The following is a 23,120-nucleotide window of genomic DNA, read 5'->3' as shown; positions in this document are numbered from 1 at the left end:
CAATGGCTTCCTCGGAAGGGGGGTGTAAATCAGGAACGCACGCTAGCTGCCCTTCCCCCGCCTCTTCACCATTGTACACCATCCTCCCATACGTGCTTATTTTATTTACGCTTTTTTTTTCATGTCTCGCGTCGCTGTCTGGGCCATAGATGACGCCACTTCCACTCGCCGTGGCATACATTTCCGCTGGCTTTGTATTTTTGCCCGTGTTTAGTTATTCACCATAAGTGAAGCAAAGGCGGTCGCGTAGTTCCGCGTTACTGTTTGAATTTTCTTTTTTTTTCTTTTTTTCCTGTTCTTCCTCTTTCTCCTTTTATTCCCTTTACCCCTTTCCCCAGCACAGGGTAGCCAGCCGGTACTTACACTGGCTAACCTCCCTGTCTTTCCTCTCCTTTGTCTCCTCCTCTCATAAGTGAAGCAACTCAACGTCCCTTCTTTTTCTATTTTTTTTTGCGATAGCATGCATTGCGCTACGAGTGCACAAGGTTGACTTCACGTTGGTGGTTTGATCCGGCGATCAGAGAGTTGACACCTTCGGCTGATAACGTTGTTGGCGTGGTTCTTACTATCGCATACTCGCGGTCATACGGCTTTGCGGGAGCGCCTGATCCGAGCGAAATTCTACTATTTGTCCTGTGCACGATACGCCTTCGTCCGATATCCATCGCACGCACATTTGTTTGATATAATGGAAGCGCGTGTTCCTGATACTGACTCACTGCAGTGTCCCAGCCAGTGCCCCGCATACTGGAATAGAACTCACAAAATCAAAAACTCTGTCGCTTCCACATTTTTGTGCTCGCTGCAAGAGGCGTGAACATATCGAAATAAATCTGTATGTACCCATGCATCTATTTCGTAACTAACGGCAATGTACGGCGGTGCAGAAAGCACGCAGTCCTCGTTTTCATACAATTTTCAAGCAGAAGCAAGCCTTCGAGCCTTACAATAAAAGGTGAACGATAACATTCCCACTCGTCCATCTAATTACTTGGCCAACTATTAGCGCCATCAGTGCCTTTGCTTATTTGTAAATTCAAACATGTCTTTGGGTGAAGAAGCCAATTTCACGTTGACGAACCTAGATGACGACGCAAAACGAATACCAGTCGAAAAATAATTTAACGTTTCATACTTGTTTCATAACATCTCGTGTTGACATATATTGTATACAAGGGTGGTACCGTTTAATTATAGAAATTCAATCTTGTTTTATGTTTCTTTGTTTCTTCTTAGTCTATGCACTTGCCTTACTTTATTTCCCTTCCTGTAGTGCTTTATTTATTTATTTATCTTCGAATACAGACGTTTTCTCAATTACGATATTGAAGATCGCGTCTTCAGTAGCCAAATTGCTAACACTTTTCTTACAGCAAAAATGTGTCAGTGTATTTTTTTTTTGATAAGACGAATCTAGTTCCCCTGCAAAAGAAGTTGTAGCTGCGTTCAAAAGCAAGCGATGATGAATTTAACGGTATATAGTAGTGCAAATTTTAAGTAGTTCATGCTAATTCCTTGTTTTTTACTCGCTCTCTCTCTTTTCCAATATTTGCCGTCTATAAGCTCATCTTTACCTCCGGAATCAATCCGCTTGTAATGGCAACTTCGGTGCGAGCACTTATTCACTAGGACTTCTTATTTCTTTCGAAGAGCCCATTGACCCCTTAGAAAACGAACGCATTGGTCGATGGCGCGCGTGCGCGTGGGCGCAGCAACATGTCGCAGGAGCTTCACAAGCTCCCGTCGTCGTCGAGCTCGTAGTCCTCCATCACCAAGTGGGCGACTTGCTCGTCGACCACGTTCTCATCTTCAGCCGGGGTCCCACCTTCACGCCGCTTCCTTTTGCCAAGCGTTATCGGAGTCTGCCGGGGACTCTGCGAAGGCGGTTGCCCGTCACCCATTACAACACGTTCGTCCCACTTTGTTTTCCGTCTTTTTCTTCCTTACTGTTTCTAGGTTTCAGCAACGATAATAATAATAAAAATAAGTTAACATCCCTTGCGTTTTCTCTCATTTCATAGTTCCCGCACAACACACATAATGCAGGATGGGCGCTGTCGTATGCGTGCTATTTTGTTTTCGTGTTCAGCGCTTTTTTAAGAAAACTGTCAAGATAACGAATTCACCTGAACCAAGGTATTGTTACAACAGATTCATCTCGCTTCTTACGAAAGAATCGCCTTATTAAAGGAGATTCTTGAACCGTGACCCTATTTTAAGTCCACTGCGGAACGAAGGTTTCTATCGGTGATCTCCAATTACCCCTGCATGCGCTTCCCTTCCATTGAAACCAAGGGCGTAGCAAGGAGGCGGGGGGGGGGGGGGGGGGGGGGCACGTAGGAATTTGACCCCCCACCCCTCAGGAAATTGTGTACCAGGTATACCTGCCATAAAACGACGTGCGACATCACCCACCGGCCCCCTCCCCCGATCAAATGCGTGCCCTGCTTTTGGTATGGCGGGAAGCGAGAACTTTAGAAAACGTAGTTCAATGCGGCACAATAATTTACTCTGGCAAAAGGAATCGCCCACGGTCGTACAGTTCTTGTTGTGTATATACGTGTCAACTTCGGTTTTTGAAACAGACGGGATTGGACAAGCGGCTGTGACAATGATGTCATGTACCACGCAAGAGTGATGGACTCTAACTGACGATGTGTGTGCTGTGTTATATGCTCTCTCTCTCTCCCTTCTCCATCTTTCATCCCCCCATCCCGCTCCCATGTGTAGGGTAGCAAACCGGTTGAGATAAACTGGTTAACCTCCCTGCCTTTCCTTCGCCACTTTTTCCTTCCTTCCTTCCTTGCCGACTCCCTCTACAACACTGTGAATAACGACGGGCTTAATTTGCCGCATGACCTGCTAACTTGAAGCACTGGTAGTTCAGAAATTGGAAGCTTGGCGGATAACCAAGAACTCGAAAATAAGCTAAGGTCAGCGTAACGAGCGATGGAACGAGACATTATAGGAGTAACCTTAGAGAAACAGGGAGGAGGCAGTACGGATTAGAGAGCGAACGGGAGCAGCTGATGCTCTAGTCGATATTAAAAGGAAGAAGTGTAGCTCAAGGTGGCGCAATCTAGAGAGCACATAAGCAGTGGCCTGTTCAGTAACAGAACGAGTGGCAAGGGAAAGTATACGCAGCCAATGAGTGGCGTAGGATTTCTTTAGAGCTGAGATCGGGCACTGTGGGTGATTTTTGTGAAGGAGCTTTCAGTTGCTGTAACGTACACACACTCGCTTGTGGATGCCCTTTGCTGCGATTGACCGTTCTTCCGCAGATGATTAAGTGCGGTGGGGAGATTACCAAACTTGTAGCCTTAGGGCGGAGTGAGATGGCGCTATACTGAAGTAACTAGAGATCTCCGCGTGAGAATGCCTTTGTTTTTCATCTGGGCATTAGAAACGCCCAGACAGAATTCGAGAGCAGATTTAATGCTACTAGATCGGCGACCATTCGTCCTGAAAAATATAGTCAGGGTAATGGCCAATAACAAGGCTTCAGCAAACAACACTTTTCGCTTTAGAGGTTTTCTGAGAAAACGCAAGTATCCTAGATTTATAGTAAACTTTAGTGTCCACTGAAGAATACATGTATCATACAAGTCTATGCTTGTTATTTCGTTAAAGTTTATGTGGTATACTAGTACGGATGAAAGTGGACTTGTTTATTTGTGAAACGGAACTTCTTTGTGTGCTCTATGGAAATGCGAAGCACATATGTTCACATTTGCAACTGTATACATGTTCACCTTCTGTGGGTCCCTGAACTCATGTACATAACTTTGTGGTATCGCTGACTGACTGTTTTTGTGATACTTCTGCACCGCATTTTGTAACAAATTTTATTAAAATATGTTTTTTTGCCAAGCGACGAGAGGGGTAGGCAGTGCCACCTAAATGCACAGACCTCTCCTATTACGTTATGTCAATGCGTACATATATAAAGACCAATGACAATGACAGGCTTCGTCGTTTGATTCACGCATACAGGTAGACGTTTTGTCGAACTCCCGTGGAAGCTAAAATCCACGCAAATTTCGCACTTACGTCGATGCATGCTGCTAGAATGCAGAATGCTTCCTCTTGAGAGATATTGGCCGGCAGCGAGTTCTGCAAAATGAAGAGCATGTTATTGAGCATGCCTCGCGTGTTATCAGCGTGACGTGGCATTCTTGACAGGAAAGTACCGAGTGCAGAGTATGCGAGAAAGGAAAGGCAAGCAAGGCAGGTGACAATTATTGTTAGGGTACAAGTTACACCTCAAAGGGGGTAAACTTTTTTTAGTTTGAGTGAGCGATATTTGTAAGACGGAGGATTGGTGTAGTAAATATGAAAAGCGAAGGATCGCGACATCTTCGGTCCCGAGGCCTGCCATTTATTCTGACGCATGTGTTTACTCCGCGGATGGAACTCAACAAGTTGAATCATGTGAATTCTTCGCCGTCCTCGCCTGCCGAAGCTGATATTTCTTTAACGCATTGATCATATTAGATTGTCTGGCGTTAAGCTTCTGTCGGCCGCCTTAAAACCCGAGCGAACTAAGCAAGTAAGCGTTGTTCGCGAAATGTGGCCACTGTGAAATATTCCGTGTCGCATTGCGTTTCAGCACTGAGTGGGTGCGTTATATTTCTGATGAAAAAGGCATCATCACCACACGCAGGTCCCAGCGACCAATGCAAACTTATTGCGTCTGATCAGTACGAGGCACTTGCGGCAGTTTGCGTTCACCAAATGGTTCCGCTAGCTGCAGGGTGCTTCACCTGGCACGCACGTTACTGAAGAAGGGTGCGACAAATATATTTAGTTCGCATTTCATTCGGAACCTCAGTCTCCGGCAACGCTGGCTATGGGCATGTATTAGCGTGAAGTGCAGTATAGAAGACTAAGCATTTAGAGGAAAGAAAAGTGCAACCCGTCAGCGAGCAGCCCAGGCGGACAAGGGAGCCGAATATTTAAGTACAAATCTCGAACTGAGGACGCGTGGTGTATCATTAGACGCCACTCCTTTCATTTCGAAACTGTCTGGCGTGGAGAAAAGCATGCGCTAGCAAGCCGAACGCGGTTGACGATGGAGAGAGAGCTAGAAGATTAAGCGTATGTCAAAAATGACGGTGGAAATGCGTGGTTCCCGCACATGTCTTTTTCGACTCCAAGTTTTCGGTGCTGGTCCACAACCCGTTGGCGTCATTTCAGCGGCCAGTTTCTTATGGGACACAAAACACCAGACTGCCTGTTTTCATGAATCGACCGCGTCCCTCAGTTTTCTCTCGTCTCCATACGGCCCGGCCGTTTTCCTATTATTCTGGACACCCTCGGGCGGTTCCATTTTCTTTTCCTCTTTCAGGCATTTCAGCCTCGTCAAACAATCCTCGAATGCTTCACCACCACAACTCCCCTACCCTCGCCCCATTTTTTTTTTCTCAGTCTCATTTGAAGATATTTGGTTTCAGCGGCTTTACTGTTTCCCCTGACGTCCGCCCATCCTCTGTGTGAGAGTTTTTTGTTGCATTGTTATATTTTTTGTAGCGCTTTCTTCAGATACGCTTTTCGCCGACTGTTTGTATTTTCGAGTCCTCCCAGTAGTCAAAAATATGGCAAACACAATATTTCACAATCATGTTGTCAACTCAGATGCAATCTTCTTTTTTTTCTTACTCGTGCCAAACAGTTTTATTGCGTGCAGCACGTAAATGTTCTCAGGAAGTAGGCGGCCAAGCTTTATGTATAGAGGAAAAAAGGAAAAGTCTTCCGAGTTTATTTCTTTCGGCAAGTAGTCCGGCTTATCAACCGGGCTACTTGCTGGAATGCAGTTATCGCGAAAAAATGGCAATTCTCGTCCGAGACGTGCCGCTTGCATTCGAGGGTGACAGTTGTGATCTTGTGCGCGCCTGCACTGCTTGCCCGAGTCGTCCACGGTTGTTGTTGCTGCTGACGTTTTATCGGACGCAATTTCCCGACGTTGCAAAATGTGTGCCTTCCTCTCTTGATGAGTTCGGTAGTCTGGCTCCTCACTTTTGATGTTGAGGAAAAAGACGGGGAAAAGATTCTCGAGCACCCAGAAATATATGCACAATTTTCCAGGCTTTCTTTGCATTCTTTTTGATTATCCTTCCATTCGTAGAATGATTCTGAATGTTCACGTTTGACATTATATAAGTGTTGTCGGTACGAAACTACGAAGATGCAGGACGTCTGTTGTACGCACATTTCAGGACGTTGTGAAATATTTTTGCACCCGCGGCTGTTCGGATGACGCGGCAAATATTTGTGTTTAATTTCCTTCCTTTCGCCGCAACGCCCGTCATCGAAGAAGCAATGGCCGCTTTCTGAAATTGCGGCTCACACTTGTAGATGAAAGTGTTGGTCTCGTCAACGCCTATGCGCTTACAAAAGACTGGACGCTCCCTTTGTTGTCGTTTTCGCAACCATACTACCTAAGCATTAAAGCAATGCAGGTTTGCATGTCGGAGGGACTATAGCCGCGTGTCTGCCCAGTTTTCATAAAGTGCCGACGCCATCGACTTTTTCGGGAACAAATCCAATATGAGCATCCACAGTCGCTCTGCACAAAGCCGGCACCTGTCGACACCCGGAATCAGTGTCACTGCCCTAGCGTCGGGGCAATCTGAGGCGGGTCCTATGTACAAGAACCACTGACGTCTTCCCATCATTTCTAGTTTCACATTCTTGCATCATTTTCAACTTTTCTTTTTTACGTTCTCAACGGGGGTGACAAGGTGTGTGAATTCAACTAGATGCTTCACATCACATGCGTCTATACTACTATATTAAAGAACAGCCTTTCCATAAAAGTATTGAATTTTACGGAAAACTGGGTTACAGGAGGCGTTCGCGTGAGCGGCAGCGTTGGTGGCGCCACCTTTTTGGCCCAGAGTTTAACTAGAGAGGAACGAGAGGTGTTATCGCTATCACCTTACGCAGTTAGCTGTTAGTGTAAACCGTTGAGGGTGACACATGCAGTTCTTCGTTTGTAATTTCCTTAGACCAAAACACTTTTTTTTTTGAAGGAAGATTATGTAGCTGGAAATTATGAATTACAGTTTTGATATAATCCACCGTACAGTGCCTAGTCTCATTAGACCTTATTCTGTGTTCGTATCTGCGACTCGAATTCACGTGCCTTTTTATGATCCGAGTTCGTGACTGTATCGTGTAAACTGCATTTACGTTTCAGTGCGTTTTATGTGACTCTCTTTTGTGAGTTGTCTTTCCCGCGTTTGTGTGAGATCATGTTGCGTTCCAGTGTGTTTTTTGTGGTCTCTGTCGTGAGCTGTTTTTAGTGCGTATCTGTCACCTGACAGCAAATGTGACCTTTGGGTCCTTGTTACTCTTCTTTTCTACAGAGTCGGCGTATTCTTTCTATATATATATATCTGATATGAGAAGGATGAAAGGGCAGATTGTCAGCCACTCGTCTGTAACATGAAGCTACAAAGGAAACCAAATACGGGTTTCTTTTGAAGCCTTTTGTTAAACCTCTTGTACATATGACTTGTGGCAAGTCTACCAAATCAAAAAGAAAATATGGGTTTCTCAGAACTGATCTCCAATATTCGATGTGTGTGAAAATAACTAGTCGGCACTCTTTAAAGGCTGAGCATCATCTTCGAAATATTATGTAATAAAAACCGGAAGAAAAAAATTTATGGCAAGAGAATGTTTCTAGCTCGTCGTGATTCAGCAAAGCGTGGCAACATGTCGCTACCAACGTTGTTAATGCGAGCCGTGTCTCTGGTAAGCCGGTACTTCGTGAGCAGTAGCGCGTTAATAGACAAACTGTTACTCTCCATCAACAGCTGCTATCTGCAGCGGCTACGCTTGGCTGACGGACAGGCTCGGTGACAACTAAGCCAACAAACCGCCTGCTGGTAAAGAATAAGATTTTGAAACGTGATTTCGAAAGCATGGCTGGGGACTTACCTGCTTTAAGCAGCCATTCAGCTGGAAAACAAATTCAATGCAGCATAAGTGACAAACGTTCACATGTTCAAGTGACGGTAAGGCATCAACATCACTATCGATATTAATATTTCTTAACATTTCTAACCGGTCATTACGTTTTTGCGTTAGGTGAAACCACAGAAAAAAACATACTCCCATGCCTCAATGTACCCGAAATAATTCCGCGTATTATCGTTTCTCTGAATCGCTTTCATATTCGGTGACCAAGAAGCGTATCGCGTCATGGCGCCGCAGCTAGTCACGTGGGTGCAGAACATTGTGATGTTTCAGCGCTTGCTCCGACTCGCTCAGTCGTCTGCAAATGCTGCTACTAGTTAAGCTAACCGATGCAGCAGCCTGTAGCAGACAACCTTCATATTACGGCAGCCATCATGTGGTAGTATGTGTGAATGAAGTAGACAGCATGAACTAACGTGTGTTCGTAAGTCATAGAAATCTCACTTACCACCGGAGTTGTGAAAATCACTAGAAGGAATGCTTTAGGTAAATCAATGGAAGGACTTAATTGTACACCTTCACGAATATGTTGCGCTGAGTTTTTCACTGCCAAAAACAAAAACAAAAAGAAAGTACAAGGAAGGGAACAAGGACTCAGACGGACGAAGCGCTTCGTCGGTCTGTGTCCTCGTTCCTTCCTTTGTATTTTTTTTGCCAGTGTAAAACTCAGCGCAGCGTAATCATGAACTAGGCGGAATATTGAAATAATAATAAGAATGCTCATGAGCGCAATCACACTAAATTAAATTACAGCACAAAATGCCAGGGTATCTAATTTCGATTCTTGGTTACGTTGTGCATTTGCAGCATTTTTTCATTGAAATAAACCTAAAAGCATGCCCCAAGCGTATTTGACTCGGCTGTAAGCTGCGACAGTGCAATGTTTGTGACGCAACGAAATTTCAGCAGACGTCTAAAAGTATGCTTTCCTTTCTCAGAAATCCTACCCAAAAACAGGACAAGTTCTCACAGCCGTGTCAGGAAAGATTGCCGAAAGGAAAATCGCTGTAGGAATGAACATGGTATCAAGTAAAAATAGTAATAATTTAGATATAGTGTAATACTTACAGCGGTGTTGTACTTGTGTTGGTTGCACAAAATGCATTGGCTCTGAAATATAAAACACTTGCTTACTTTTTATTAGCTGCTTTAGTAACTTTCGCTCTCTGAAATAATTTGTTGGCTAGATTTTGCATAAAGATCTTATTTTCGTCACAAAATCCTCCTCACGCAACGCGCATTTAAGGAGTGGGACTCATGATGTAATGGACATGCAATCAAGAACAAAACAAGCAAGAACCTCAGCAAGAGCATTGCATCCGAACTAAAATGCATAGACGTAGTGAAATGTGACAATGACCATGCCAAAAGCTTTCTTAATTGATGGCGTGGGATAGGATGCAGTCGCGTCCTGAGAGTACCTGCTTGGTCCCGAATAGCGATGGCTGTCTCATGACATATCAAACTCATCAGTCGGAAAGCGTAACCAACTCGTACCGTGCTCAGTCATACTTTGTGCCCGGTACTGCCAAGAATGCTTACCTGGAGCGAGGACGCTTGAGACAGCATACAAAACCTGACGTTTGCCTGAAAATCAAATCAGAAGAACCTTTCAAATATCTCATAAAAGCCCTTTTGCAACTTCTTATTATCTGGCTATCAAAACTTTGAATAAGTACTCTCAATCAGCTTCCCAGAGTTGCGCGACATGCTATTGTCAGCTCAGTAAAAAGGTAAGCGGAACTTTTCTACAGTAACATTGGGTTCGGATAAACAATGTGTTTGCCCATTGGCTTCTATTTTTTCTACAGAATCGTTTAAGTTATCGGTAAGAATGTCTACAAATGGTCTTGACGACAGCTGCACTAATTTCCTGGGACGCTACTTACTATATATCATACCAACCAAGATGAGCCAGCATTTGGGTACTGTTAAGCCGTTTATTTTATATGACGCATAATAATGTCAAAGTTGCGAAGCTCCGCCTAGGATTTAAGATCTCAGGCTGTACTGCTTGAAAGAGCCACGAAGCGTAATTAATTGGTGAATAACCATATAATCTTCCTAAGCACAATGAGGGTTCAATACGAACCTAATTAACAGTACTTCATACAGCTAAGAAGCATTCAGCCATTGTTGTTAGCAGCAAGATGCATGCAATCATACTTTCTTTTTCTAGGACATTCAGAGAGCGTATCTATAAGCGAGAGACGCTAATTGGGTCTTCTTTTTTTTTCCTCTCTAAATACAAAAGCTTAAGTCGGATTTAACTAAGATATTTCACAAATAATTTGCTGGAAGTGCGCTAGAATCCCTTCTCTTTAACCTGAAGGTTCCTTCATTAAACGGATGTAATTATTTAGCCCTTACGTAACGCCGTGTTTTCATCTCGCGTTGTGCGCCAGCGATATATCACTTGTCGCGACTGAAACAATCGTTCCAAAATCGTTCGCTGTCTTCCACCTTTGTCATCATGACTACTGCTGCCTCATTATCGCTGAATGTACAAACATACATGCACATCACAAAAGGAGAAACGGACGTAGGCTAGTAGTTGTCTGCTGAAAGGAACATGTTCACCCACCTTAGCAGGAGATGGAAAAAAATTAGAAACAAAAGGAATGAACACCCTAACACATCCCATGACACAGGGTGTGGGAACTACAGAAGCGTCTAGTTCTGTGGTTAAGAATTCCTGCAGTAGAGCCTTGTGGGCCTCGTATTGAATTCAGACACGACCTTTAAGAAATATTGACTCGACGCAATTCGATATAGATCAATTTGCTGAATTAAGCTTAGCAGTATTGATTGAAGAAAAGTCCGGTTTCAAAACCGACCGCCGGATCAACATGGCTAACTGGATATGTGCCACTGAGTGTGTGCCATTCTTCAACGAAAGGAAGAAAAGATTCCTTTAAAATTTATCCGGTGTGGGGTGGAATCAAACCCGATTCATATATACAGGGTCCTTTTTTTTTAGCTGCACCACTTTTTTAAAGATTGCCTATGGCAGATCGCACAATTCTAACCCTTGATCTGAATTACTCGATGAGGCGGCCACTGCTTCTACGAGAAATCAAAATCTTCAGTTGAATAACTAACGTAATTACGCTAAATAATTGTTTTATTAATTCCTTTGCACCGCATATTTCAATCTCCGAATTATAGCCGCTGAGTTCGCACGGCGTATCCACTTGGAACAATTTCTCCGGACAGCACCAGTTCCAAGATTTTAATTTTCAATGTATGTGACGAAACGCATTCGTGTTCCAGTTACTTTTTCAACACCTCTGTTTTATGCATTGAAGCGCAAAAATAACTGCAACACCAATTCGTTCCGATGAGCACTTTGAAAATTAATAGTTGGGAACTGGTGCTGTCCAGAGGATTCGTTCCGAGGAAAAATAAAAATAAAATGCAGTAGTCTGAATTCAATTCTTCCGGTTTCCACAGAATTCTGCCGGTTGGCACCGGCAGAATCCTGTGCAAACCAAGAGCTCATTTATGATCGCTAGCAAATTAAATACATTGAGCACTCTTTCTTTTTTTCCTTCTAGAAGATAAGTAAACTTGAAAAGTAGTCCTCAGAATTAAATTTTCTCTTTATTTTTCTTCGTTATAAGTATGCTTCACTCCATGCCCAAACCTCTAACCTTCAATTCTCGGCTTTATCCCGAGCGCCGTACAATGTTTTTGCATCGGTGGAATCCTTCGAAGCATGACAAGCAAGGTCTTTCTGTTTACACAGGTAAGACTACTGTGGCGAGATTATCAAATGTAATTAGGAGAATTGCGACGAAGCTTCCTGAGCACGTCCTGACCTTGGCACTGAATCCGTACCGCTTTCTCTACGTGACCCAGGCCGTTGAGGTACCCAAGCAGTGCAGTATTTAATGAGCGCTTATCTAAATGGAGGAAAGCTGTCTGTCACGTGGTTCACCGAAACGCGCCGGAGACGAGGCGCAGCAGAGATTGCGTGCTTCACGCTACGCTAGTTGGCACTGCGTCACTGCGTGATTTTGTGACGCCGTTGTTAGTATTCCAAATTTACTGATGACTCACTGCGCGTGCTTTATGCATGCTAAACAATGAAACAAGAAAAGGACAATGCAGCAGAGCACATAAGAATCCAGCACCATATGTACTGATTATACAGAGATTATTTAATTGATTCATGATGTTTAAAGTTCATTAGCAGCTCAGCGGGTGTGTGATGAACGCCGTTGTGAAAGGCACCGGATTAAATTTTCCCACATGGTGGGATTCACAAGCGTTAACCAAGATCTATGTACACGGGCGTATTTTTTAATTTCGTATCTATCGAAATGTGGCTGCCGTGGCCGGAAACCGAGCGCGCGACCCCGTGCTGATCCCGTAATGTTCACACGCCCAAATAAATAAATAAATAAATAAATAAATAAATAAATAAATAAATAAATAAATAGCTGGGCTTTTTACGCGGTTATCACTACTCCGGTTCCTCTCAAAGTTATCTAAAACATTCCTGGCCAGCAGTTTCTTAGAAAACTATTAATTAGCGTGATTTATTCGTTGTCGCCAAAACGCTGATAACCATATTGATTCAACTGTACGTTGTTGAAAAATGTTGGCAGCTACACTGCCGCACATGTCTCCATGAAATAAAAATTATTAAATGATTACGCAGTAACTTGAGGTAAAATGGCAGCTTTCCATATTAACTATACGAAGCCAACGGACAATGAAGCCACAGATAGCATAGGGTAAATTGTTGCTTCCATTGAAATGGAGAAGTGATACGGAGAGGTAGCTTACGATACTTGATGGCATCATATGGATGAATGGATGAACAGCTATCTTGAGGTCCGTCGGTGCGCGCGATTAGGGCGCAGCGGGCCGCACCCACAAATGATAAAATAAGGTACCTTATCACTTCGACATTTCAGTTAAAACAATTTACTCTAGGTGTCTCGTTTGCTTCATTGCCGGTTGGCTTCATATAGTTAACTAAAAAAAGAATCGGGCCACTCGGTTCTGCTTTTTCGCAAACACTCCATTGTACTTAAATATAGCGCGGCTATAGGTAACATTGAACAAAATATAGAAGCGCCGATTTCTTAGTGGATGAACTCAACTCTGTGTTATTGGTGAACACTGTTTATGGATGAAATCGCACTCGCGATTCGCCCTATATTTAACAACATTACGTCCGTTACATTAACATTTTGAATAGATATTACTTTAAGAAAAATTACCCTATTGAAATGAATCTCAAGGCAAAATACAATAAAGGGAGACGATAAGGGAGACAGGTAGGTTAACCAGACGAACTTAAGGTTTTCTACCCAGCACTGTGTTATCGAGAACCGACTCTCCAAGGAAAATTTATATGGTAGCTTAGTCTATCAGGCACACTTACTGATCGTTTTCCAGCTCCTCTAAGTGTCGCCTACATAAACTGAAGCCATCTTTAAAGCTGCAACAGCGATCACGAGTGTGCCATGCAGTTGCGACTTTGTTCTGCCGCCCCTTGATCGGTGTGACATTCGCAGAAGCTTACTCGTTCCGCCGTGGAATGGATGACGCATCAAGTACGTGTGAAGCGTGCGGGACCTAAGCTATTGAGCATCTTCTGTGTCTTTGTTCCCACTGCGACCGCCAGCGCCGGATAGCTATAAACCGACTGGACTCAAGACGGCTATTAGAAGCGCAGATTCTCGGACCATGGCCGTGCGCGTCGTTTGCAAAAGACAACGTTCTGAAGGTGGCCTAAGCTCAGATGTTCAGCTTCTGAGCAGACAAAACTATTTTCATGAAGATCAGATGGATATGGGGGGGGGGGGGATTTTGCGGTCATTGATGCTCTCATGTTTTAATTTTCATCTTTTTTTTTCCAAAACGTGTACTTCAAGAAGCACCTAAACTACTGGGTTTAATTTTGTGTGTATCTACATTATCCTCCCAATAAAGAAAGGCGTCAGACAGGGAGATACGATATCTCCAATGCTATTCACAGCATGTTTACAGGAGGTATTCAGAGACCTGGATTGGGAAGAATTGGGGATAAAAGTCAATGGAGAACACCTTAGTAACTTGCGATTTGCTGATGATATCGCCTTTTCTTAGTAACTCAGGGGACCAATTGCAATGCATGCTCACTGACCTGGAGAGGCAAAGCAGAAGAGTGGGTCTAAAAATTAATCTGCAGAAAACTAAAGTAATGTTTAACAGTCTCGGAAGAGAACAGCAATTTACAATAGGTAGTGAGGCACTGGAAGTGGTAAGGGAATACATCTACTTAGGGCAGGTAGTGACGGCGGATCCGGATCATGAGACGGAAATAATCAGAAGAATAAGAATGGGCTGGGGTGCGTTTGGCAAGCATTCTCAGATCATGAACAACAGGTTGCCATTATCCCTCAAGAGAAAAGTATATTATAGCTGTGTCTTACCAGTACTCACCTACGGGGCAGAAACCTGGAGGCTTACGAAAAGGGTTCTACTCAAATTGAGGACGACGCAACAAGCTATGGAAAGAAGAATGATAGGTGTAACGTTAAGGGATAAGAAAAGAGCAGATTGGGTGAGGGAACAAACGCGAGTTAATGACATCTTAGTTGAAATCAAGAAAAAGAAATGGGCATGGGCAGGACATGTAATGAGGAGGGAAGATAACCGATGGTCATTAAGGGTTACGGACTGGATCCCAAGGGAAGGGAAGCGTAGCAGGGGGCGGCAGAAAGTTAGGTGGGCGGATGAGATTAAGAAGTTTGCGGGGATGGCATGGCCACAATTAGTACATGACCGGGGTTGTTGGAGAAGTATGGGAGATGCCTTTGCCCTGCAGTGGGCGTAACCAGGCTGATGATGATGATGATGACATTATCCTCCATGAACTGAGTTATTATAGCGTGTTCTCTGACTCGTTTCAACATTTTCACTTATTTACGGATATATGTAAATCTCTGCGTGCCTTGTACTCTATCCTACATCTTTCTTGATTCCTCTGCAGGACTAAGGATCTGATCATGCTCTTGGACGATGGGTATATTAGGAGATGGGTGCTTTAGTACCTCCTAAAGTTCGTTCGTCATAAAGGGCTAGAGTTTGGATTGTGAACTATGTGGCATTATACGAGGAATGTATAGCGCACTGCCTGTTGCGCCGAGGTTTAAGCTTCTTGTGTTTACAGATCATGTTATTTTACCAGCTGGAATGTGGCGCGCTTCGGTTCCTATACCACCCTTGATGAATCGCGGTCGGGCGGAGCAGTTGCTGTAAAGTTTTGCAACGCAACAAGTTCGCCTGCAGCAAGCAACACTCTTCCTCCTCCTTAGGCTGCTTTCAGTGTAGTCCAATGCATTTTCGTGTTTTAATTCTGTGCTCTCCTGTGACGAAGAGTATAGCAGGAGTCACTGAAGCCTAGTACCTATTCCTTTTTTTTTAATGGACATCATACCAGAAGATGTTGCCGCACAGTTACGGCGCCCGCTAATCCTTGGCTCTTAATCGTGTTGTAAGTACCACATAAATTTGTAACATATAGCATATAACAATATAGAGGATAGCTACAACAAAGTTGCATTGTCACATACAAGTCAAAATATAAAATTGTTCGCATTGCAAGGGCACTCTTAAAGCAATAAAGCGAGCAGCTATACATCATAACAAAGGAATACTTATGCAACGATACTCCCCATCATTTAGATTTATGTCAATGATAACGGAAGCGCTGTCTGTGCTGTTTCTCTTTTTAAGAAAAGAAATTCAGGTCGTTTATGTGCCGAAATCACCATCTCATCTCATGCCTCAATCAAAAGGCACGAGTTTTCTTGCATTTCGCCCCCATCGAAACGGGACCTTGGCGGTTGGGAACCGAACCTGCAACCTCGAACTTAGCAGTGCAGCGCCATAGGTACTAAGCTACCACAGAGTGCTTTTCCTTTTCTTTTGGTTTCCTTTTTACTTTTATTACACGGACTGCATTGGGCTTTTTTTCCGACTTGCAACCCGGCTTGTAAGCCTTTGACTTGTGTTTGACGGCTTACGAACTATTCGCGGGAACCCGCATTGGGTGTTTCGTGTAACGGTACTGCTTTATTCTTTGCAAACTCTTTCTCCTTTGATCGCACGTTGGTGCAGCGAAGAAGCTGGCGCCTCTACGATGTGCCAACATCATCTTGCATACATTTATTGCCGAAAGAAAAAGCTGAATACATTCGCAAGTAAACAGAGCTCGACTTTGAGAAGCAGCACTTTACTGCTAGTGTTCAGCTCATCAGCTAATCCAATCTTACTACGAACTCGCCGCAGCGCTTCTTTCGGAATAACAAGTGTTGATTACGGAGCACGTAATCTTGCAGACTTGAGAGTTCATCAAATGAGAATTTCCCTTAATTGCGCTTCCCCAGTGTCAGTTATTGAATGCCTGACATAAAGACAGGTCGCGGTTCCTGTTATTTTTTTTTATGGTTTTACCGACAACCTACCATCTCCAACCTCATCTGCCTAATGTACGCACCTCTTTGTATTTGAGACTACTCATAGTGCACGTCAAAAAAAGTTTTACGAGCGGGAGCAATAGCTGTGTAACCATCATTCAAAAATGTTCTTAGAACGTCACAGAAGTAGATTGGGAATAGAGAAAAGCATACGAAGACTGTTTGCTATGATTTATTCTCTGCATGGTTCTCCGAATGGCTGTCTTCTTCGAACAGAGCTCTCGTTTAGTACCTTCCGTGCGGCGCCCTTAAATTATTCGCGTAAAAACGTCGGCAAAAGCGGCTACAAGAGCCGCCCCAGCATTTCCCGTGAGCCAAGACCCTTTGTGTGCGAAGAGAATCACCATGCGAGTTATGTAGCAAACTATCTAGAACGCATGTCGAATCGGCACTGGTCGCGTGAAGTTTTCTTCAACATTTTTGTTGTTGCTTGCTAGTCCTAGACACCGCCCTTATCTGTGTACGGGCAGCAATTTCTTCTCAAGCATGTTTGTTACATGTACGTCAGCATAATTTACTGCAGTTAAGATATACCTTCAAGCGACTCTGCCGTATCGCACACTAAGATGTTTGTACGAAAAGAGTTCTACGGTCGGAAGCTACACCCGTAAACTACATGGGGCGTCACAATGGAAAGCTCGAATTTTTTTACTACCTGTGCGGCTTCAGTGTGGCGTGGAAAGCACAGTGTGCGGCCGCTTTTTCCGCTTTCGTTTCAATGCGCACACCTCGCACACCGCACACCTCGCAGACCTCACAGAGGGTTTTGCTTAAAATATTTCAATTAGAGATTACAGACATGTAATGCCTTATGCGTCGAGAGAGCTTGAAATGCCGCAGGGCTACCCCTACAAGGGACTCACACCTGAAGAAAAGTTACGCAAATGTTTGCCCTTCCGGCTGCTCTCGTTAGCTATAAGGGTGACCATCGACGTGAACTATCGCATTCAAAAGCTTCCACATAAATGTTCCTCTCAAATGTTTATTAACAACAAGTATACACCAATGGGCTCCTCCTCCTAATTAATCATTAAATGTACAGCGATCGTGGCCATCTCTTCTAACGTGTCCTTATTTGGTAACGCTTATTTACCTCAAGAGTTAAACAAGACAAACTATCCTGTCAGTTAGTCTTTAACTAGGTGTAACTGTCAGCAGCGGGTTCAGAAACTGCAGCCAAGTGTCGACGAAGCAGCAGCACACCTACAACGCAGTTGACGAGGCATGGCGGTGCCTTTGGCAAATTCACCTCTCATTATAAAGGGTTTAATTGGGTGTATAATGATCAAATTTTAATCATCACTCATTATCTGACGCAGTACACTTTAATGCAGAACATTTCGTATCAAGGGGGCGTTTGAATTGTATTCATCCCCAACTTAACCTGGGCACCTAAAAAGCCCAGTAACCTTACATGACTTCGGTGCACAAGAGCATAAATGCCGCATAGCGGAAACCACCTATGGACGGAGACCTTTCGTACTTGCCATCGCGATGGTTCGCTTACTTCACTTCCTGCTGTAGAAGTGCTGTCATTGTTAACAGTTATTGTGACTGCCTAAGCTTAACTTTTCAGGTAAGCGTCCCTTGAGGCCCAAGTCTGCCAAATCAACTTCTTCTATATAAGTTCTGAATGTATGCAATGTTCGTTTATATAATTTAAGGGGAGAGGCGCTTCAGTGATCTACTTTTATTACTATTAAACCTAACTCAATGAAATTTGCACAGAGGAGTTCAATCTCTTATTTTCGACTGTATTTTTATTTTTAGTTTTTTAATATCATATTCGTTTATTTGCCTGTGACCCCAAGAAAGTGGGAAAAATATGCTAGCTGTTGCAAAGTTTCCGCTATATACCAGGCATAGAAGAGTGTTATAAAGTATCACACAGGGTGTTTTTTTTTTCTTTCTTCAGCTGCACCAAATATTTTAAAGATCGCCTATGGCAGATAGCACATTTCTAACTCTTGTTCTAAATTGCTCGATGAGGTGGTCATTACCTCTACGGTAATGGTAGGTAGCTGTGTAATCTTTATAGATATTTGCCGAGATATGCCTATATGCCTCTTGTACTCTTCGATTACGCAATGCCTCCATTACTGCTGGTATCTCTACTGAATCAAATGCCTTTTCATAATCTATTAAAGCCATATAGAGAGGTTGATTATACTCCGCAGATTTCTCATTTACCTGATTGATGACATGGATGGGATCCATAGTAGAATATTTCTTAATGAAGCCAGCTTGTTCTGCTGGTTTATTGAAGTGTTGCCCTGATGTTATTGGAAATTATCTTGGTGAATACTTTATACACTACTCAAAGTAAGCTAATATACCTATAATTGCCTAATTCTTTAAGGTCTTCCTTGTAATGGGTTAGTATAATGTAAGCATTCTTCCAGCTCTCTGGTACATTTGATGTGAGGCATTGTGTGCAAAGGGTCGCAAGCTTTCAAGCATAATATCTAATTCATGCTTGACTAAATCGACTGTTATTCCATGTTCTCCTGCCGCTTTCTCGCGCGACGTGTCTTGCAAGGCCATTGTCTTCATCTGCATTCCGTCTGCAAAGCTTCGTAAAATTGAGCCCTAAAAATACTGCTCGCTGGTTGCAGTAGCAAAATTAAGTGTATATGAATCATGTATCCGACAGACTGAAGCGTGCGTTCAATGGCATGGACTTCTCACTATATCAGAGAAGTCTAGACTGCACTAAGCGAAGAATTAAGCAACAGTTGTTCCCGTCTATAAATGCCATTTAAAAGAACCTCCAAACGACGAGTGCAAACCTGCAAGCCGACCACGGTCAGATGATCTAGGTGTAACTGTATCATGCTGACTGTGGCAAGAAAGCAACCCATGTATATGTTTTCGTCCCTTTGGACGATGTGAATTGCAGACATAGAGGCGTTTTACAGTACTGCCGCCAAATTCTAAGGACTTCCACCCGACTTCATTTCAATAAAAGTATTTCTCTAGCTTTCGAGTGCCTAAATCTTCGTCTCTTGTTACAGCTTGTTTTGTCAATAAACGACCTGGTTACAACGTAATTGATACTGAAAAAAGTAAGTGAATTGCGGTGAGCGTTATCAAATAAACAAAGTAATCAGTAACTTGTAAAGCTACCATAGATATATTTATTGCGAGTAATCATGTACATGTAATTCGCCACGTGCAAGTCTGGCATGTGCCACCGAGCATGTACCGCTCTCCAATAAAAAAAAAGAATCCTTTAAAGTTTGTCCTGTTCTGGGCGAAATCCAACTCGCATCACACGGGTTCTTCAATCACAGTAGCCCGATGCTTTAGCGAGCTACGTGTCTCCTTTGTTCGCCATCGATCAAGAAGCCCCGAGCGAATTTCGAATGACAGGGTTCTTTTCGACAGCCTGAGAAGCCGTCTTCTCGTTTCTTCCACTAAGCTCTTCTATCTCTCTACGGCTCTTAAGACTAACAGTTGATGCGCCCTTGGCACTACGCACACAATGTAAAAACACTTACCTGATTCAATCCTCCAAAGAAAAATGCTGTCGCAACCACCGAACAAAGGGATAATGAAGTGACAAGAGTTGTGAACGGTGGAAACACCTGCAAAAAAAGAAACACATCAGAACAAAAACTGACTGACAATAGAAATTGGAAACGGTTAGTAGCTAGGGCGAAAGTAGCAGTAGGGCGAGAGTATTAATAGGGTGCAAATAGAGGCGAAATTGAAGTAGAAATCAATGGGTTCCCTTTTTTCAATCATTTTAGTTGAACGAATCTTTGTCCCACTTTCTCGCCTCTTGCCAATAGCGAGGCGTAAAGAGCATAGCGCAGTGTTCTCCTTCGAGCTGAAGACAGGTAAAAGACATAATCGCTTTTCCTGTTTCTTGTCGTCACAATTACCCTTCTTTGCCACTAGATAGAGATAGTGTAACATCGTGTGGTTGGTTGGTATGCTGTTAGTAACGTCCTGGGTTCAAATGCATACTGGCACATTATTCAAAATGCATTTCATATGTGTCGTCGGTGACGGGAGAACGCCCTAGATTACATTAAAGCCAATTTTAAGGAAAGCTACCGATTAGTATATACTGAAAACACTGCCACGCAGTTTAGATTGCATCCAACTTGATATCTAGGATCAATATCTTACTTATTCGCTTCCGATTTAATTCTGAGAAGAATCTGCTCATAATCTGTTCATTCGGACAACCTGTTCATAATGCACAAGGGGTCTCCGGAGTATGTAGATCCATGTCTTCGGCAGCAGTAACTTAACAAGAACGGCATCTATTTCTTCTCCACCCCCTGTCTCTCTCCGCGTGTGACTCAGCTTTCTTAAAAAGCGTCGTTAAATGGTTTAGTTGTTTCTCTGAATGTGTGTATCCATGTATCAAGAAAAAGTCTTCATCACTGAAAACATGCTTAAGTGGCATACTACGGAAGCAATCACTGACACCTAAATTGCAATTTTATTGATCAGGGAATTTATGTATGAGCGGAGCGTTGGTAAGCAGATACCTCGAACGCTAGCGTTTCGGCCATCTCCCCAAAGTCACTATTCTCGTATTCTACCTTGTTTAATGTCATCACCAACACATCCTTTTAGTCCTATAATGAAAGTCAGCTAAGAAAAGCTCCATCACTATAACTTATGTCCCGGTCACCGTAAGACAGGGCGCTTAACACCCCCCTCCCCCTTCCTCGGTACCCCAATCTTCCCTACGTCAACACAACCCATGCTGGCTTTCAGATTTCTTAATATCATGTCTTCATATTTTACATTTTACCATTGTCCCTTCTGTCATGCAACTATTCAGGTGTCTGACAACACTAACACCACTTTAGTGATGACCTGAGCCGCAATATCCAAACGTCGAATCGAAACATTCATAAGTGTCCTAAGAACAGCTCTGACAAACACATTCATAAGTTGGAAATTTTCAAACCAGACTCGCGTTTCAGGGACAAACAATAAAATATTCTGCACTTACGTTGCATAAATAATTTACCTTGACTTGACGCAGCTATTTCGCATTTCTGAAACTCTGTTATTTGAATCGTCAGTAACTGCAGTTGTTTAGCAAAAACTAGGTTACGGTCAGGCACCGCGCCAAGGAAGCTTACCCGACGTCTCGTCTTGCAGGAGCTGCAGTACTTCCATCCCTATAGCGCAAACATATCACCTGCTGAAGAAGCGTCGCGTTTACGGGAGTCTAGTAATACTATAAGCGCCACTAACCGTACTTGTTTTGTCAAAAGTAGGTTACGCACTAGCGCCATGTTACAGGATGCATGTCGAGCGGCTTACCTCCATTTGTGGCCGCATCTCCATTGGGGTCACGAGTCGAATGGCTGCAAAAAAAGGTGCACCACGCCGAACACCAGCCGCTCAAATCCGGCGTGCCCTCTCCGTCCACTTTAGCCGAACACGATGAAACCGTTTCGAGTTGTGTGTGTGTGTGTGTGTGTGTGTGTGTGTGTGTGTGTGTGTGTGTGTGTGTGTGTGTGTGTGTGTGTGTGTGTGTGTGTGTGTGTGTGTGTGTGTGTGTGTGTGTGTGTGTGTGTGTGTGTGTTGTGCGTGTGCGGGGGGGGGGGGGGGGCGTTCGTGTGTGTGTGAGCTTGTTGGCAAAAAATGAAGATTCAAAATAATCGCACGCACCGCATAATGCGTCATATGACGGATTGCGTGTATGTGTGATTCGGTTGCGAACGCGCATTCACACTCAAAAGGCATGCTCGTAACAAATATATGAGAAACTACCGATACATAGACCTGCGGACGCCAGATTCAAACGTAGAACATGTTAGTGCGTGTCCATACGCTTGTACATGTGTCTGGCTTTGTACTTGCGTGTGTCGGTTGCGCTGTGAGAGCGCGTGATGCGTTAGCTTGCTGGGCGCGCGCGGAACCGTCGCCCACGTGGTCAACACGGTTGCATCTCTGCCTGTCCTCATAGACTCCGAAAAAAAAATCCAATCTGCGACAAAAAGCTTGGAATCACGTTATTCACTACAGGCGCCACATCCGTTCGAAGCGTTTGTGTTCCTTCCTCTTTTCGTGAGCGCTTTTTTTGGCCAAAGCGTGGTCCCTTTGTACTCTATCGTGGCCCTGATGTCCGCCACTCATGGCGCAGTTGGATTGCCTTCCCCACTTTTCGTGTTCGTATTTTCGTCCATTTCGTAATAATTTTGCTTCACAGTGTCCCACAGTTGGGTTTTCTTTCTTTTTTTGCTCAGGGAGCGCGCAGTATTTTCCGTATGTTCGACACCGACAGTGACTCTTTTGTTAGTGTTGAAGGACACAGTGAGTGGTCTAGCATACACAGAAGAATGCAGAATCTATTCCCACACGGAAGCTGCAGAACTTCACTTCGAGAAAATTATTTTCGCTTTGGCGTTCCTTCGTTAAATGTTGCAAGCTTTGTTTCATAGCTGACTTCAAGCACAAGGACGAGAGCAAGTGAACGGAAAATTGAAAGTTGAGTGAACATATTCCTCTTGGGGGCTTATGCACTCGAGTGAGGAACCTTCACGTTCGACAACACTTGTTTACAGGCAATGTAAGCTGGCGCAGTGGAGCCGTCTCCCCTGGTGGTGCGTTCTAAAGCTACGCTATAACGAGCACTGTTTATCTTCACATTGAAAATACGAAGCGTCACGAGAAGGTGAT

General features: G+C 43.7%; 1 protein-coding gene across 1 annotated transcript; it reads right to left on the bottom strand.

Annotated features, from left to right (window-relative positions):
• Positions 1-1,614: 1,614 nt before the first annotated feature.
• On the bottom strand, positions 1,615-21,935 carry LOC139049613 (uncharacterized). The gene is made up of 7 exons (XM_070525234.1): positions 21,759-21,935; positions 19,964-20,050; positions 9,526-9,570; positions 9,052-9,093; positions 7,945-7,965; positions 4,051-4,113; positions 1,615-1,874 (listed from the first exon to the last, which is right to left on the bottom strand). Exons 1-7 carry the CDS (start codon positions 21,780-21,782, stop codon positions 1,731-1,733), a joined length of 426 nt encoding a protein of 141 aa, XP_070381335.1. The 5' UTR covers positions 21,783-21,935; the 3' UTR covers positions 1,615-1,730.
• Positions 21,936-23,120: the final 1,185 nt, after the last annotated feature.

Source organism: Dermacentor albipictus, chromosome 9, assembly GCF_038994185.2.
Source record: "Dermacentor albipictus isolate Rhodes 1998 colony chromosome 9, USDA_Dalb.pri_finalv2, whole genome shotgun sequence".
Taxonomy (NCBI): Eukaryota; Metazoa; Arthropoda; class Arachnida; order Ixodida; family Ixodidae; genus Dermacentor; species Dermacentor albipictus.
Note: the sequence above shows the minus strand (reverse complement) of the source record. Positions and strands in the feature narration are given on the sequence as shown.